This window comes from Lutra lutra, chromosome 12, assembly GCF_902655055.1.
Source record: "Lutra lutra chromosome 12, mLutLut1.2, whole genome shotgun sequence".
Classification (NCBI taxonomy): domain Eukaryota; kingdom Metazoa; phylum Chordata; class Mammalia; order Carnivora; family Mustelidae; genus Lutra; species Lutra lutra.
Genome location: NC_062289.1, coordinates 887977 through 906369, shown reverse-complemented (window position 1 = coordinate 906369; position 18393 = coordinate 887977). Strand labels below are relative to the sequence as shown.

General features: G+C 47.2%; 1 protein-coding gene across 5 annotated transcripts in view; it reads left to right on the top strand.

Annotated features, from left to right (window-relative positions):
- ATP9B (ATPase phospholipid transporting 9B (putative)) overlaps positions 1-18393 on the top strand; it is a 230402-nt gene that overhangs the window by 13967 nt on the left and 198042 nt on the right. For 4 of the 5 annotated variants that reach the window (XM_047696254.1, XM_047696256.1, XM_047696253.1 and 1 more), the window contains exon 2: positions 6618-6791. The exons of the other annotated variant lie outside the window; for it this stretch is intronic. In XM_047696254.1, the coding sequence (XP_047552210.1) occupies positions 6618-6791 (174 nt within the window). The remainder of the gene's footprint in view (positions 1-6617; positions 6792-18393) is intronic. 5 annotated transcript variants of the gene reach the window in all.

The following is an 18393-nucleotide window of genomic DNA, read 5'->3' as shown; positions in this document are numbered from 1 at the left end:
CGACTCTGGATCCAGACTTCCCATGGACAGCTGTGGCTTGGCCTGGGCGGCTGGCAGTCCTTCCTGAGCCGGGTGCTGCCCTCCTGCCCTCCTCCGGCGGGCCTTCCGCTCACACCCTCCCCTCCACCTGGACGCAGCCCCCGCAGCCTGGACTCCAGCCGCACCCTGCAAGGGTGAGGGGACTGTCTTGCCAGTTGCCACCGCCATCATTGTCAGTTGACAGCGAATGAGTCTGAGCCCCGTGAGGCGTGGGCCAGGTCTGTACGGACCGTCGTGTCTTCCGCGGAGGCACGCGCGTGTTGGTGCTCAGTGAAGAGTTGACTGGGTCCCTGTACCCCCCGTGGCCAGGTGGCTTGCAGAGCGTCTGTTCCGCTTCCTGTAAGGCTGACGAGAGGTGATCTTCCTTGGGGTCCTCAGCCTGATGGACTCTCTGCACTCCTGTATTTTCAGAGGCCTCGTGGTTTTTATTTTTCATGTGGAATTATCTTGGGAGGAGGAGAAGTGTTGGGTGGTTCATGTTTGCTAAGCGTCCGCTCACCATCCGCGCAGCCTTATTCGCCGCTTTACGGTGTGAGAGCACGTGGTTCCGGGACATGTCAAGTGCCGATTGTCGCTTCCCCTTGATGTGTAATTGTCACCGCCCTGAAGCACCAGGGCACCCGGGAGAGTCTGGGCACGGGCTGTCAGCACACTCTGTCCTCTGTGAGCAGAACGCCGCTGTCTTCTGCTGACCCGCCTGTCTTCCCGCGGGCTGTTTCACGGGAGAGGGGAACGACGAGAGCTCGGGAGCGGGAAGCAGGGTTGTAAATTGACTCAGAATACGAGGAAGGTGAGACCACGTCACTGATTGTGTTAGTGTCCTGTTGCTGTTGTAAAGTTATCATCCATCTAGTGGCTTAAAACAAATGTATTACTTCCCAGTTCTGCCAGTCGGAGCCACAGGGTCTCCCAGGGCTGCAGTCAGGGTGTCGGCGTGCTGGTCTCCCTCTGTAGGTCCCTGCAGGGGGTCGAGTTCCATGTGGTTGTAGGTTAAAGTCCTGTTTCCTTGCCCCCCAAACAGCCCTAATACATTTAAGAGGTCTTACAAATCAGCGTGGAAGAGATGGGCTCTTGCATAAATCCTACGGCCACTTCTGTTGTTGGGTCACATGTCCGTCCCTGCAAGACTTCGTGTTTGGCAGAAGGACTACGTGATAGAGCTTATGGGCAAAACAAGTAGGGCAGAGCACTGGGGGCCACATGGCTGACCAGAGCCGTCACGGTCCTGCTGATGTCTGCTGAAGAGGCACATTGAGTTCTTGGCCGGTGAAGGTTCACCTGTGAGGAGGCTGGTGTCCCAGGGCTGCTGAGTGTGAGGCACGGGAGAGGGTCCTGGTTCTGGGGGTGCCCCCCGGGCACACGTCCCACGTATGCCCAGCTCCACTGAGATTTCCGCAAGGCACGGGAGCAGCGTTGGCCACAGTTTGTGGTAGTAGCACAGGACGCCGTGTGATAGCAGAAGTGCCCGGGACGACTAGATGCCGTCTTCCTCCCCTTACACGCGAAGGGTTACCTGCGTTTACGCCCGTCTGGTGAGGGTGAGGCAGGTGTGCTTTTGGTGCTGTTCATAGCACTTGTAGCGGCCAGAGTCGCAGTTTGCAGTTGGCAGTGGTGTTTCAAGTGTTGAGACTGCACGACTTTATGTAACAATTACAGTTCCGGGATTCTTGGGAAGAATCCATGTGAAAATATGGAGAAAGTTCTGTATACAGATACTTCCACTGAAACATTATTTAGTGGGAAGTTACAAATGTCTTCCCACAGTGGCAGGTGACTCAGCGACCTGCAACTCATTAAGCCCCTTGCTGATGTTTAGTTGCCACGCGTGATGTGACACAGATGGTGAAAGCAGCTTAGGTAGCAGGTGGGCATTGGCCTTACTGTCCAAGGACATCTTTCCCATCCCTGAGTGCCACTCGTGGTGGGATTCTTGACCGCGAGGTACCCGTTTCAAGAATGAAGTTTCAAGAAGGTAGTGGCTTCTGGAGTCTTGCCTTCCAACGTTTTCACAGAATCCCGGTGAGCACAGGGCTGCCTGGCACCGGCACCGCACACGCCCACGCCCACACACGCGCACACACGCCCACATACTCACACGCAGGTCCACAGACTCCCTGAAGGACCGCTTAAAAGAGAACCGCATGTGCACAGGCGCAGCTGGTCTGCGCTGTCCACCTTGTGTGTGTCCTTCACGGGCACTGCAAGCTGGTTCCGTCCTCTAGGGTACGTTTCGGTACCGTTCCAGAGCCGAATGGAAGTGCTTCTGCTGTCGTAGACTCCTGATTGTCTGGAGTATCACCGCTGTCATTCTTCTTAGGCCTTCATTTTCAGAATGTTGGTTGGGAGCGCCACAGGCCATCTGGAGAAGGAAGATCGTAATGATGGTGCAGACGACAGCGTCCAGATGACGACTGGTCTGGGACACAATGGCAGGAAAAAAGATGGAGAAAGCTGGGTTCAAAGCATCACTTTGGGTCTTAAATTTTTTTCGTGTGGACACATTTTCCCCACTTGTCCACTATGAGGTATTTCAAACATCCAGAGGAATCAAAAGAATGTTCTTGCAATTCACATAGATGCAGCAGCTGGTCATGTTAGGCCCCACTGGCTTTCTCCCTGTGCTGACCCAGTCTTCAGTGCTTCCCCCGCAAGACCTTTGGCAAGGGTCTCCCCACGGGAAGCAGGGTTCTCCAGCCACGACACTGTCGTTCTGGCCAAGAGCATGAACAGCGACTCCCGGCGCGACATCTACAGCTCTATTCAGTTGTCTTCTGTTGTCACGGCAGTCTTTTTTCTCAAAACGTGGCAAAATACACAACATATCCTTCGCCATTTCAAAGTTCAGAATTTAGTGGCGTTTGGTTTGTCCCCAGGGTTAGTACAGCTATGACCAACGTGACGTTCTAGGACATTTTCAGAAATGTCTTTTACAGCTTTTTGTTCAATCAAGGTTTAATCAAGGTGCAACTGTTTCATTTGGTTTTATCTTTTTAGTTAGTTTTCATTTGGAGAACTCTTTGTGGTGGTTTTCTTTCTTTCTTTCTTTTTTTCTTTTTTTTTTATGATTTTATTTATTTGACAGACAGGGATCACAAGCAGGCAGAGAGGCAGGCAGGGAGGGAAGCAGGCTCCCCGCTGAGCAGAGAGCCCGATGTGGGGCTCGATCCCAGGACCCTGAGATCATGACCTGAGCTGAAAGCAGAGGCTTTAACCCACTGAGCCCCCCAGGCGCCCCTGTGGTGGTTTTCTTTCTCCTGGTGACATGGCGTTTTTGAAGTGTCCGGGCCAGTGGTTTGTAGCACGTCCCACGTGTGGGCTAGGCTGAAGTGTTCTTAATTTTGTGTGTGTCCCGTCACATGAAAATCAGCCCCAGAGCAGTGCTCCTCAAACAGCGGAGTGCAGAGGCTCTTGACACCAATTGTGGGCTCGTTCCAGACATTTCTTGTTTCTTGGGGTGGCTCCGAGAATTCTGTTTCCGTCACATTCGCAGGTGATGCTGCTGGTTGGGGACCGCACTTTGAGAACCACTGCTCTGGGATTGAGCACGTACAGTCAGTGTGTGCGTGTGCTGGCAGGAGTGCGGGGCTGCTGCGTACTGTATCACAGCCGCAGGCGGACGCCAGGCAGTCCTGTGGCGACTGGTTCTCAGTGCGAATCTAGCTGAAGCCGCTGATCTTCCGCATCGTGCGTTTCCATTGGCCGCTGTGAGTAATCAGTGGGTGGTTCTCCAGCACCGGGACTGTTCTGTTCCCGAACGGCGCTTTTATGCCCCCCCCCCCCCCCCCCCGGCCCCGCCAGGTCTTCGTGGATTTTCCAGATTATCTTTCTGTTTCCGGTTTTATTTGCTTTATTTATTTTTCAAATTTTTTTTTTATTTTTTATTTTATATTTTTATTATGTTATGTTAGTCGCCGTACAGTACATCCTTAGAGAGAGAGTGAGAGAGAGAATGAGCAGGGAGAGAGCAGCAGAGAAACAGACTCCCCACAGAGCAGAGAGCTCGATCCCAGGACCCTGGAATCAAGACCTGAGCTGAAGGCAGACGCTTGACCAACTGAGCCATCCAGACATCCCTGTTTTGTGTTTTTTTTTTCTTTAAGATTTTATTGACTTCAGAGGAGATGGAGAGAGACAGAGTGCAAGCAGGAGTGAGGCAGAGGGGTGGGGGGAGCAGCAGGCCGCCCACTGAGCAGAGAGCCGGATGCAGGACTGGATCCCAGGGTCCTGAGACCATGACTTGAGCTGAAAGCAGACCCTTAACTACCTGAGCTCCCCAGACACCCCTTTCTGTTAGTGACTTTTGGAAGAAATTCCTTCATAGTGAGAGAACATACTTTGTCTGATTTCAGTTCTTTTGGATTTGTTAGTTCGCATTATGGCCCGGGATGCGGCCCGGGAAGGTGTGCTCACCGCGCCTTTGCTGCAGACATTCTGCTGTGCAGGGTGCAGTGCCCTGTCAGTGGCGGCCAGGGCGGGCCGGTCGTGTCGACCACATCTTTGTGTCCTTCCTGACACTCTGTTCTGTCCGTTACGAAGTCTCCAGGCAGGATTCTGGACTGGTCTCTCCTTTCACTTACGTGTTCTGTACTTTGTTTTTTTTCAAAACTGGTGAGAGGTGCCTGCCCGTTCATGACTGCTCGAGCTTGTAGGTGATTTGATCGTTCATCATTATGTGACGTCCTTCTTTATCCTGGGCATTTCCTCCGTTCTATTTTTTTTTATGTCTTTTTTGTCATATATTACAGTAGCTACTTTTCTTCCTTTGAAAGAGCATTTGTATTGTATCTTTTTCCATATTTTTATTTTTAATCTTTTAACATATGCCATTACATCTCAAGTATTTTTATTTTTTTGTAGGTAGTGATTTTTGTCTTCTAGCTCCGTCAACAGAATTCTGTGACCCAGAATGTTCATGGTTCCACTGTTGAGAAGCTCCGCTCTAAGGACTGCAGTGTACGCAGCCAGCTTCTCACTGTTCCTGTCTTACACTTAATGTAAACCGAGGAACTGCCTGCTCCGTGCAGGATGGCTGCCATAGCCATTGCCGTCTTCCTGTACTGAAAACTTCACCGGACGATGTCCAGCTTTTCCTTTCAGTTATCATACACGTTTTAAAGAATTTTGTGTTCTTCATTCCCGAAATTCCAAGTTTCCTAATGGTATCATTTTTCTTCATCTTAAAACTATCTTTAGCATTCTTCTGTACGAGCTCTGCTGGTAACACGTCCTGCAAGTTTTATCTTTCATCTGAAAATGTTTTTGTTTTGCTTTCATTCCTGGAGGATCTTTTTGCTGGATTTAGAATTCTGGGTTTGACCCTTTTTCCCCCTCAGCACTTAGACATGGAATCCCTCTCCTCTAGCCTCTCTCTCTCCGTGAGAAGTCCACGGGCGTTTGAATTCATGTGCTTCTCTTTGTAATGAGTTGTTTTCCTCTGGCTGTTTCCAAGAATTTGCGTTTGTCTTTGTTTTAAGTATTTTGAGTACAGTGTGTTTTTTGTGATTTTCTTTGACTTTATCCTGTTTCAGGTTTGCTGTTGTCTTTAAATAGGTTGTGGTATTGTCTGGTGCTCATTGATGCTGTAGTCTTGGGCTTGGTTGGTTTTATTTGTCTTCTGTAAAGTCAGTGGCCTTCAGAGGGTGTGAGGAGAAATTTCAGTTTCAGTGACTGCCATCCTCTCCCAGGGACAGAGAGGTCTGCTATCTTACGTTTACGATTGAGCTAATACCTACCAAGGAGGCTTGATGTAAAATCAAATAAGTTGGCATTTGTGGGCTCTCCATTATGTGTTCTGATGAATTTTTGGTTCTCAAGTTAAGCTTTTATTTTTAAAATGTAAATATGTCCACGATTGAGGAAAGATACATGGGTTTTTGATAGTGTAGGCTGCTTGTTTTTTGAATCACAAGAGGATTATTGAACTCTAAAAGGGACGCTGGTTGTGGAGGAAATTATTTCATTGAATGAAAAGTTTAGAAAAGGGAATAACAGAGAGTAAGTGTAAGTGGGACATAGCACCCATGCTACCCATGTCAAATCTGACAACAAACCAAGGGATGCACCGTGTTCCCACCTTTAAGCATAAGACACCTTCATAGTTCAAAAGTCACTTCCATGACTTTGGTTGATGAATACAAAGTTGGGCCAATTTTACATCACATCAGTCTGTAGCAGAGTGTTTAGAAATGACCTGGAAGTATACTGTTTTCCTAATATTTCAGATGATTCTTTTTTTTCTTTTTTCTTTTTTTTTTTTTTTTTAATACTCCTGAATTGAACACCATGAGTGGATGGGTCACACCGATGGCTTCGTGGAGGGCTCCCCTCACAGGGTGGTCATGTCTGCTTCCTCGGGCAGCCCGTACCTTTCCTGTTTACCCGGGCTAAGTACATTTTTTGTAAGGGGAAGTAGCATCCCTTATTTGTAATGGCTTGCCTCCCTTGTAGACAGCTCAGTTTGAAGAGAAAACACAAGTGTGATTAGTAGAATTGGGCCAGCTCTTGTCTTAAATAATACCCTTGCCTGTGACAGAAGACTGCTTGGCCTGTCTCAGCACTCTGTTCTTACCTCTGACCAGGTACCAGCTGGAAGATGAGTCCGCCCATCTGGATGAAATGCCACTAATGATGTCTGAGGAAGGCTTCGAGAATGACGAAAGCGATTACCACACGTTACCACGAGCTAGGATCACACGAAGGAAGAGAGGACTGGAGTGGTTTGTCTGTGGAGGATGGAAGTTCCTCTGCACCAGGTTTGTGCTCTCTTGCGGCCTAATTTCCTGTGCTGTGAGGTCCACAGTTAAGGAATTTATAAGCTCCGCTTCTGACCACTTATTCTTATATCAAAGTAAAGAAGACGCTCTAATGAGATGACATCATAGAGAGTGTTGAACATTAGTTAAAAGCAAATAGTGCTAATCAGAAAATGAAAGCCAAGTTCACTTTTTTTTTTTTTAAGATTTTATTTGTCAGAGAGAGAGAGGGTAGAAGCGCATAAGCAGGGGAGCCGCAGGCAGAGGGAGAAGCAGGCTCCCCGGTGAGCAAGGAGCCCCATTCAAGACTTGAATCCAGAACCTTGGGATCATGACCTGAGCCAAAGGCAGGTGCTTAACTGACTTAGCCACACAGGCATCCTCAAGTTCACTTTTTTAATGAGAAATTTAAATGTTTAGAAGACAGAGAAAGAGTGGTTTTGTCCTGAATGCATGGTAGAGTCAGTTCCGGTCACTGTGTTGGCGTTTGTGAACAGTTCTCTGTTCTCTCCCCTGTGTAATCCTGCTCTCCTCCAGAAAGGCAGATACGGGCGTGTGAAATGCAGTTTAATAACACCGTGGCTCCGTGTGTCATTCAGCTTGAATGCTCAGACTTGGAAGAATATTCTTCATTTAATTTAACCGGGAAGAAACAAAGATAAGAACTGTTCAGATTTGAAACGAGTTCACTGGTGGCTGAGAGAAACTTCAGCTGTGCTCATCCTGGGCTTTGGAGTCTGGTCTGTGAAACCGCACCCTGTGCTCACTGGCTGTCCTCCGGCCCCGGGGACAGGCAGGGCGAGATTTCAGCTGACCAAATCCAGCATAACTTGAGTGGGGTGTGTCAGATAAATGACAACTTTTATAGTCTTTCTGCTGTGTTAAGGGTGTCGTCAGTGCCTTTCTTACCAGCATGAATTTATATCCCTTTGCCCATAAAAGGAGTATAGTAATTGTGGAAAGGTGTCGTATTTATCATTCTCAGTAGCCCTTTAGAAGTTTGCAAAAAGAGGGGCGCCTGGGTGGCTCAGTGGGTTAAGCCGCTGCCTTCGGCTCAGGTCATGATCCCAGGTCCTGGGATCGAGCCCCGCATCGGGCTCTCTGCTCAGCGGGGAGCCTGCTTCCTCCTCTCTCTCTGCCTGCCTCTCCGCCTGCTTGTGATCTCTCTCTGTCAAATAAATAAATAAAATCTTTGAAAAAAAAAAAAAGAAGTTTGCAAAAAGATGTTTTTACAACTGATTTGATTTCGGGGACGGCTCATGTGGTGGTGTTCCAACAGTGGCCCGTGGACTCCCAAGGACTCTGAGGGGTCCCCCCGAGAGCTCGGCCTCGCAGACTCAGGAAGTTAGCCAGGCAGGACGTAGGCTTATCACCCCTCTCAGCTTCCAGTTAGTGTCTGACTTTATCTTTCCAGTATATTTTAAGGTTTTCACATGAAGAAGGAGTTTCATGGCTAAATAAGGTTTTAGAAGTCACGGACTTGTGTTACTAATTTTTAATGAATGGTGTAGTTTTTTCAAAAAACATTTTCTGGGCTAAATAGCCAGTATTCCAAGAGTATTCTTTGGGGATATTTAACAATTCTAGACTTCATTTCTTAAATGGCGCAGGGCTGTGCAGAATTGTTTCGTTTTTTCTTGTATCAGTTGTGATGCTTTCTGCTTTTCAAGGGGTTTATCTACTTTCAAATATATAAATTCCGGTAATGTAAGATGTATAAGGCTCTGGACGATTGTCACATTTTTTTTTTTTTTTTTACTCCATCTCTGTCTTCCTTTTCCTTATTAATCTTCTTAGGAGGTTACCAGTTTTCTTCAAAGAGCCAAACTTCTAGTGTTGTCTTTGCTTTTGAAATTTTAAACTTTTATCGTGAAATAAATCCAACCTTGAAATAAATTTACTTTGTTTTTTTTTCACTTTGAAATTTTCAGTAGGATCAATTCTTTTTTTTTTTTTTTTTAATTTTTTTTTTTATTAACATATAATGTATTATTAGCCCCAGGGGTACAGGTCTGTGATCAACAGGTTTACACACTTCACAGCACTCGCCGTATCACATACCTTCCCCAATGTTCATAACCGAGCCACCCTTTCCCTACCCCCCCTCCTCCCAGCAACCCTCAGTTTGTTTTGTGAGATGAAGAGTCTCTTATGGTTTGTCTCCCTCCCAATCCCATCTTGTTTCATTTATTCCTTTCCTCCCCACCAAGCCCCTCACGTTGCATCTCCTCTCCCTCATATCAGGAGATCATATGATAGTTGTCTTTCTCCGATTGACTTATTTCGCTAAGCATGATACCCTCTAGTTCCATCCACGTCGTCGCAAATGGCAAGATTTCATTTCTTTTGATGGCTGCATAGTATTCCATTGTGTATATATACCACATCTTCTTTATCCATTAATCTGTGCATGGACATCTAGGTTCTTTCCATAGTTTGGCTATTGTAGACATGGCTGCTATAAACATTCGGGTGCACGTGCCCCTTCGGATCACTATGTTTGTATCTTTAGGGTAAATACCCAGTAGTGTGATTGCTGGGTCATAAGGTAGCTCTTTTTTCTTTTCTTTTCTTTTCTTTCTTTCTTTCTTTCTTTCTTTCTTTCTTTCTTTCTTTCTTTATTTGACACAGAGAGAGAGAGATCACAAGTAGGCAGAGAGAGGAGGAAGCAGGCTTACTGCTGAGCAGAGAGCCCGATGTGGGGCTCGATCCCAGGACCCGGAGATCATGACCTGAGCTGAAGGCAGAGGCTTAACCCCCTGAGCCACCCAGGCGCCCCCCCCAGTAGTTCATTTTTGCCCTTGCTTCCCTTGCCTTTGGCGATGTTCCTAGGAAGATGTTGCTGCGGCTGACGTCGAAGAGGTTGCTGCCTGTGTTCTCCTCGAGGATTTTGATGGATTCCTTTCTCACATTGAGATCCTTCATCCATTTTGAGTCTATTTTCGTGTGTGGTGTAAGGAAATGATCCAATTTCATTTTTCTGCATGTGGCTGTCCAATTTCCCAACACCATTTATTGAAGAGGCTGTCTTTGTTCCATTGGACATTCTTTCCTGCTTTGTCGAAGATGAGTTGACCATAGAGTTGAGGGTCCATTTCTGGGCTCTCTATTCTGTTCCATTGATCTATGTGTCTGTTTTTGTGCCAGTACCATGCTGTCTTGATGATGACGGCTTTGTAATAGAGCTTGAAGTCTGGAATTGTGATGCCACCAACTTTGGCTTTCTTTTTCAATATTCCTTTGGCTATTCGAGGCCTTTTCTGGTTCCATATGAATTTTAGGGTTATTTGCTCCATTTCTTTGAAAAAAAAATGGATGGGATTTTGATAGGAATTGCATTAAATGTGTAGATTGCTTTAGGTAGCGTAGACATTTTCACAATATTTATTCTTCCAATCCATAAGCATGGAACGTTTTTCCATTTTTTTGTGTCTTCCTCAATTTCTTTCATGAGTACTTTATAGTTTTCTGAGTATAGATTCTTAGTCTCTTTGGTTAGGTTTATTCCTAGGTATCTTATGGTTTTGGGTGCAATTGTAAATGGGGTTGACTCCTTAATTTCTCTTTCTTCTGTCTTGTTGTTGGTGTAGAGAAATGCAACTGATTTCTGTGCATTGATTTTATATCCTGACACTTTACTGAATTCCTGTATAAGTTCCAGCAGATTTGAATGGAGTCTTTTGGGTTTTCCACATATAGTGTCATATCATCTGCAAAGAGTGATAGTTTGACGAAATAAATTCACTTTTATCTTGAAATAAATCCAAACTTATAGAAAAGTTGCAAGCATTCCTCTCTCTTTGCCTAAGATCACTAATGTTTAAAATCCTTTGCCGCATTTCCTTACTGTTCTCTTAAATCTCCGTTCCTTTCGGAGGGACTTCAGACAAAGCTGCTTGGTACTTCACTGCTCTCTGATCTTTTTTTTTTTTTTTTTAAAGATTTTATTTATTTATTTGACAGAGATCACAAGTAGGCAGAGAGGCAGGCAGAGAGAGGAGGAAGCAGGCTCCCTGCTAAGCAGAGAGCCCGATGCGGGGCTCGATCCCAGGACCCTGCGATCATGACCTGAGCCGAAGGCAGAGGCTTTAACCCACTGAGCCCCCCAGGCGCCCCCTCTCTGATCTTTGTAGCTCGGTGCATGTCTCTTAGGAAGAGACTGTTTTCGTATGTGGCCACTGGGCAGTTTCATGTGCAGGAGGTAGCGTCTGGCACAGCTCTGTCTCCTGTTCCGATCCTGCCCACGGAGCGCCCTTCCTCTCTAGGTGCCGTGGCGTTTAGCTGGCCTGCCTGTTCCGTCTCCAGGAATCTGGAGCCGCTTTTTGTCTTTTGTCTTTGCCATTTCTTTGTCTTTTATTCCATCGATGTTTATGAGGACTACACAACAGGTATTATGTAGAACATTTCAAATATTGGTTTGTCTGAGGTCTCCTCACCATTAGATTCACATTAAACATTCTCTGTGGGCCACTGTGTGGGTGACAGTGTCCTCCTTAGGGTGTCTCCTTCCTCTGTCATTGAAATCTGGTCTGCCCTTAATCTTTTTCATCCTTTTGAGTTTAACTTAGGGTTCTTCTGGCTTCCTAAGATGGATTCTCAGATCACCAGCATTATACTTTTTTCTTTTTTAAAAATAGATGCATTTCAGATTTGACACGTGGTATTTTCATTATCATTTAGTGCAAAATATGTTCTGATTTACATTGTCTTTTCTGCTTTAGTTGATGTTCAATTTAGAACCATGCTGCTTAATTTCCAAACAGTCGGGAATTTTCCTAATTATCTTTTTGTAATCGACTGTTAACTTTTTTTTTAAAAGACTTTATTTATTTGAGAGAGAGAAAGTGAGAGCAAGAGAGAGAGCGCACAAGCAGTGGGGGAGGGGCAGCGGGAGCGGGAGAAACAGAGTCGGCGCGGAGCTGGGAGATAGGAGACTGGCTGGGTCTCAGAACCCAGAGATCATGACCTGCGCTGAAGTCACATGCTTCGTGGACTGAGCCACCCAGGGCCTGCATGATCTACTGTTATCTTAATTCCACTGTGGCCTGAGAACATACTTACAGTTTCTTTTCTTTCAGGCTCTGTAACGTGTTGGGACTTGCTTTATGGTTCATCGTAGATGGTCAGTGTTACTCAGTTTTCTGTGTGTATTTGGAAATAATTTATGCTTTTTTGTTGACTGGGTTGCTCTGCATGAGTTGTATTTGTTCGCAGTCGTGACTGAATCGTCCGTGTTCATATTTAAAGTTACTGTCAGTGACTGAGAAACCTGCGGAGTCTCGCAGCATCATCGAGGGTGGATCTCCGGCTTCGAATTGTGTCGGTTTTGCTTTATATATTTTAGGGTGTGTTACTGACGATGCGAGTGTGGGGTCACCGACTTACTCTTTGTAATTGGATTGGTCTTTGTCTCTGATAGTATTTCTTCTGTGCAGGTTCATAATGTCCAACTTCGATGGTGGATACCAGCTTTCTTTATTTTAACTTCAGTCCGTTAACACACAGCGTGCGGCACAGGGAGTGACCCGGCTCCACGTGCAGCGGCCAGTGCCCCTCACAGGTGCCCCGCTTCGTCCACGTCCCCAGTCTCACCCACCCCTCACCCCCTTCCCTCCCGAGACCCTCAGTGTGTCCTGTTATTAACACTTTGTTTCTTGATTTCTCTCTCTCTCTAGCAGCTTTCTTTGATTGGTGTTTGCGTGGTATATAGTTTTCATACTTTTACTTTGTTTTATTAAAAACAAAAACTTTTCTGGGGTGCCTGGGGGCTCAGTCGGTTAAGCACCTGCCTTCGGCTCAGGTTGTGATCCCAGGGTCCTGGGATCGAGTCCTGCATCGGGCTCTCTGCTCATTGGGGAGCCTGCTTCCCCCCTCTCTCTGCCTGCCTGCTTGTGATCTCTGTCCGTCAAATAAATAAATAAAATCTTAAAAACGTTTTGAAATAATTACAGCTTCACAGGAAGTCACAGAGATAGTTTGGGGGGGTCCCACTTATCCTTCACCCAGTTCCCCCCCAGTGGCTGTGTCATTTCTTTTTTCCAAGATTTTATTCATTTATTTGAGAGAGAAAGAGTGAGCCTGAGGTGGGAGGAGCGGGGGGGGTGGGAAGCAGGGTCCCCACTGAGCAGGGAGCCAGCCCCACATGGGGCTCGATCCCAGGACCCTGAGATCATGACCTGACCTGAAGGCAGACGCTTAACGGACTGATTCACCCAGGCGCCCCCCCCCCCCCCAGGGTTGTATCCGAAGTAACTGTAGTGTTGTGTCAATCCAGAAAGTTGATGCTGGTGTGGACTGTGTAGCTCTCCACATTTTAGCTACACGTCTGGGTCTGTGTAACCACCACTGCCGTAAAGAGACAGGGGTCCCGGCCACGCACGTGCCTCCTGTCTGCTGCCTTCTCTAGTCGTGTTCTCTCCCTGCCCCAGGTCCTAGCGTCTGGCAGCCACTAATCCGTTCTCTGGTTCTGTAATTAAGTGGAACCATTCAATCTGTGATTTTTGGAGATGGGCCTGTTTCAGCCGACGCAGCGCCCATGACAGGCATTCGAGTGTGTGCGCTGATGGGTCGCTCGCGGCCGGCTGGACGGTTCACCACCCGCCCACTGCAGGGCATTTGGATGGTCTCAGGTTTTCGGATGTTCTGAGTAAAGCCGCTATGAATCATCATCACGTGCGGGTTTTTGTGTGTAGACATAAGTTTTCTTCTCTCTGGGGTAGGTGTGTAGGAGTGTAGCTGCCGGGCTGCATGATAAGGGGATGTTTAGTGTTTTACGCCAGCGCCGAGCTGCTGCCCAGGGCGGTTGCGCCGTCCCACATTCCCACCAGCAGGCCAGGAGAGATGTCACCCTTGTTGTCGTTGTTTTTCATTTTGGTCGTTAGAGTATGTGTGTAGTGGCCGCTCGCGGGGCTCGGCTTGTCTGCACCGTCTGCGGACTGGCCAGGGCGCCGTCTTACTTGCCGGGCGCGCCTTCCTCGGCAAGCGCCTCCGTCTTCACATGGGGTGCGTCGGTTCCTCGTATCTTATCCTTTTTCAAGACTCTCTTAACTATTCTGCCTACTTGGCCTTTCCGTAGACATGTTAGAATAATTTAGCCCAATGTGGAAAATCCTCTCAGGGATTTTTGATAGGAATTATGTTTAACCTGTATATTCACTTGGGAGAATTGAAATGTTTACTGTGTTGTCATCTAGATCACAGTTTACTTCTCTCCATTTATTGAGAACTTTGACCTTTTTATCAGCATTTTGTTGTTTTTAGCACACAAGTCTTGTCTGTTAGATTTATTCCTACGTATTTTTCCTTTTGTTTTTTCCTTCTTGGTATTTGTAACTGGTATTTTAAATTTTGGTTTCCACCTGTTCGTTCTGGTGTATAGAACTAGAGATGGATTTTGTATGTTTGTCTTTTATCTTACAACTTTGCTGACCTTACTGTTAGTGCTAAGAGTGTTTTTGTAGATCTCACGTAATTTTCTACTTGGACAGTCGTGTTATCTGCAAACAGAGACCGTTTTATTTCTTTCTTTTATAACCTGTATGCTTTTTTTTTCTTCCTTTCTGCCCTGTGGGTCTGTCTGGCACGTAGACTGTTGTGTGGAATAGCAGTGGTGAGTCTCCCTTCTTGCTTCTTGTTCCTAGTCCTGGAAAGCTTTCAGTATTTCACCATTAAGTATGATGTGAGCTTACCGGTGGGCTTTTTTGGTTTTGTTTTGTTTTTTGTTTTTTGGGTTTTGTTTTGTTTTGTGTTCCAGTAGACCGCTCATCTAAAACTGTTGACTGTTTTCTTGACTAAAATCTATCTTGTACTGGGTTGGTGTAATACAGACAATGCTGTCAGATGCAGAAGCAGGGTCTGGAGATGTGGGTTTCAGCGTCCTGTCGTTGTTGTGATAATGGAAGCCGTACAGAAGGGTGATGTTTCTGAAAATGTCAAGGGACTTCTGGTTAAGTCTTTGAAAAATAAAGGACAGGGACAGTTTGGGGGAAAAGACGGTTTTGGGAAGGAAGACTAATACTCATCCTTTCAGGCAGAGGGAAGGGTAGGGGTGGAAGACTGAAGTATTGGTGGAGAAGATGACTTTTATCTTATCCTTAATTGGGAACACGCGGTCATTTGAGTGGGGAGGTGACTGGGATTCACAAGAGGACGGAAGACATGCAGAAGTTGGTCATGCGTTGGTAGAGAGATCAATAACCAGCAAAGGAAGATCAATAGTCATGCATTTGTATTGGCTCCGGCGTACCGTTAGGACTGTGTGTCGGGGAGGGCGCCTGGGCTGCCGCAGGCCCGGCGGCGCGAGTGTGGCCGTGGGAGCTGCGGTGCGGGTGGCCAGGGCCGTGCGCCAAGGAGAGCTTGCAGCGGAGGAGGCTGGGCGGAGCCGGGCCCGGATCATGCATCTCCGCAGCGGCTGCGGGGCTGCGGTCCGGGGCGCAGCGCGGGCGCCCGGGCACGGCCGCCGCTCCTCCTCCGCGGCGCGCGCCGTCTTCAGCCGCTGGGCGCCCGCTCTCACCGCTGTCCGCGGCCGGGAGCCGGACGGGCCCGCTGGTGCTGCTTAGGGTCGAGCCAGAAACCGAGCCAAGGTCTGATTTGACCCTCGAAAGTCCTGGCCCTTTGCTCTGTGGACGGGACGGGTGCCAGGGTGAGGGTATTGCGCTCCAAGTAAGACCGGTCCTTTTTGTCTTTTTCTTCAAAGAGTTTATTTATTTATTTGACAGAGAGCACAGCAGGGGCGCGGCAGGCCTCCCGCTGAGCAGGGAGCCCGATGCGGGGCTCGATCCCGGGACCCTGGGACCGTGACCTGAGCCCCCCGGGCGCCCCTCAATAAGGCTGATCCTGACTGGTGTCTTTTAGTGGGTAAAGGCCGGTCTCGCCATCCTAAGGCGGCCCCGGCGCGAGGCTCGCTGGAGTCGGGAAGTCGGAGAACCCGCACGTCGCGCGGGCAGCACCACCGAGCGCTGAGAGCGGGGCGGTCAGACGCGGCTGACAGCGCGGGCGCGCGGGGCGGCACTGACGGCGCAGACCGTGAGGACGCGGCCCGCTTGGGTGGTGACGGGGGGACTGCAGTTCGGCCTTACGCGCTGGGGCACTGGTACTTAGCCTGCTGCCCGCTGATGCCCAGAACTCCGGTTCCCGCGTGTGGAGTCTTTTCACGGCGTGAGCACACCGCTGGATTAGCTTCCTGAGAAGTTTGATGGATTTAGACGATCTCTGCGCCCGGCGTGAGTCTCGAACTCACCACCCTGGGATCAAGAGCCACGTGCTCTTCCAGCTGGGCCAAGCAGGCGCCCCTGTTCCTGAATTAATTACTTTTGGTCTTTTACAGCACTTTGTTCCTACTAATGGAACGTAGCCAAAGTTTGGATTTTGTTTCTAATATATGATTTTTTTCTTTTAAGGAAAACATTAAGAATATATTTGCAAATGTAGACGCTAGCAAAAACATCGTTTTGAGGAGATTAAGCAATAAAATATAATAAATGTGTATATAAAGTCTGTCTCCATAAGTGGTGATCGTGTAGAAAAAGCTAACTGAACCATGTTGGCACGTTCTGATCACTCTGTGTGGCGCTAACATGTGTCCTTTTTGCCATACGGGACGAGAAATGGCCCAAGATACCGTCGTGCTCTTCCTGGTCCGTGATATCTGCCGTACTGAGGAATTGTTCAAATTAAAAACTGCACCTAAAAACACAACAATTTGTACATCTAACAACTTAGATTAGCTTTATTTTCTTAATTTCTTATACATTTTCATTTTTGAGTATTTTCTACTTTTTTATTCCCTAAATGTTAAGCATTATAAAATTCAGTGTTTACTGTAACGTTATTAGATGTTGGATCAACAAGTAGAAGATACATAAAATTACTTAGTTTAATTGCAGGGGGAAATGTGGGTGAATATTGCAATAAAGGTAGGTAGCAAATAACAATACTAAGTTGTAAATATTTCAGTGTATTTCTATTTGCAGACTCTCTGACTACTGAGGCTTATTTTATAATTATTCTTCCTAATTTCAGCAACTGAGTATGCTTTAATTTCTTAATGGCTTAAAAACTGCTTTCTCATTTTTATTACTTGGTAAAAATTCCAGCTCTGCCACAGTGAAAACATTTTCCCATCATCTGCCCTCCAGAACTTTGTCATTCCTGTGAGTCACGGCGATGTACGCGGGTGCGCTGGCTCTCTGGGGCTGGGGGTGAGGTCTTTCTCGTGAGCCTTCCGTTTCACTCCTTACCAACAGTCGCTCTTCCCCTTGGGAAAGTGGAGCCACCGAGGCCGTGTTCATAGGAGCAGGGGGTTGTATGGGTGGGTCGGGGGAGGGGGGATGTCAGATGCCGGGATGACTCCCGTTCTTCGTGGTCTCTACACTTTCCAGGAACCTGCAGCACGTTGGTGGTGCAGACCATAGGGAGATGTTGATGTTTTAAGGAGACGCTGGGCTGTGCTGCTCTGGGTAACTGTGGGCACCTGTTGGATATCCAGAGTGTCTAAGTTGGGTCGCTTTTCAAAGAAGGCTTTCTAAACTTTGGGAGTTGTATAACTGTGGCTGAAGTTCTAGGAGACGGATCTTGGTATATTTTTTATTTATTTATTTATTTATTTATTTATTTATTTATTTATTTGAGAGAGAGACAGTGAGAGAGAGCATGAGTGAGGAGAAGGTCAGAGGGAGAAGCAGACTCCCCATGGAGCTGGGAGCGCGATGTGGGACTCGATCCCGGAACCCGGGGATCATGATCTGAGCCAAAGGCAGTCCAACCAACTGAGCCACCCAGGCGTCCCGGATCTTGGTATATTAAAGATCCTTTATTCAGTATAGAGTATTACTCTGATTATAGAAGCATTTGTGGAAAGCTCCTAATCCTGCCGTGTGGGAAGGCAAGATATACTTTGTTCAGTATTGGATTTAGTGTTGCTTTGTCGCGGGTGTTGGGATGGGGGGTGTCCCCTCGGTGATCCGCATTTAGAAGGCACTCTGCCTGCGTGGGATAGTGAGCTGCTGCGGCTCCTGGTTACTCTCTGCTCCTCTAAAGTTCGCTTGCTCAGTACCAGTGTTTACCAGTATGTTTTACTAAAAAATGGCCCGTAATTTTATTTTCCTGCTTAGCTCTATAGCTCCGTAAAGCTCACTCTTTTGGGTTATAGGTTTTGTTTTGTTTGTTTTAAATGTTTGGTGTTTATGTCCTTTGCTCTTGGCATTCAAGGCACCTGTCTTCCTTTCAGGCCCTGTGTCCTGTCTGCACCATCCAGTGGCGCTTCTGGTGGCGCTCCAGGCTGGTAAACCCTCAAGCCCTGTGTTCATTTAATTTTGTGAAACAGCATGTGATGACTTGCTTCTGTGCTTGCATAAGGAAATAATTAGTAATAACACTTGTTCCTTGATAGTTCTTAGTAGCGAAGTGTTGGAAATAGTTACATCTCGGATGTCTAGGAATCTTGGTGTTTTTTTTTTTTCCTCTACGGAGTTATAGAGAAAAAAATTAATAAACAGTTCAGTTGTGTATGTTTTTAGCCCTTGGTATTTAATGTATAGTTTATAGAGGGGAAGGCTTTGGAACTTAGCTGGTCGCCAGGTTCAGGCCCACCCCCGGTGGCGTG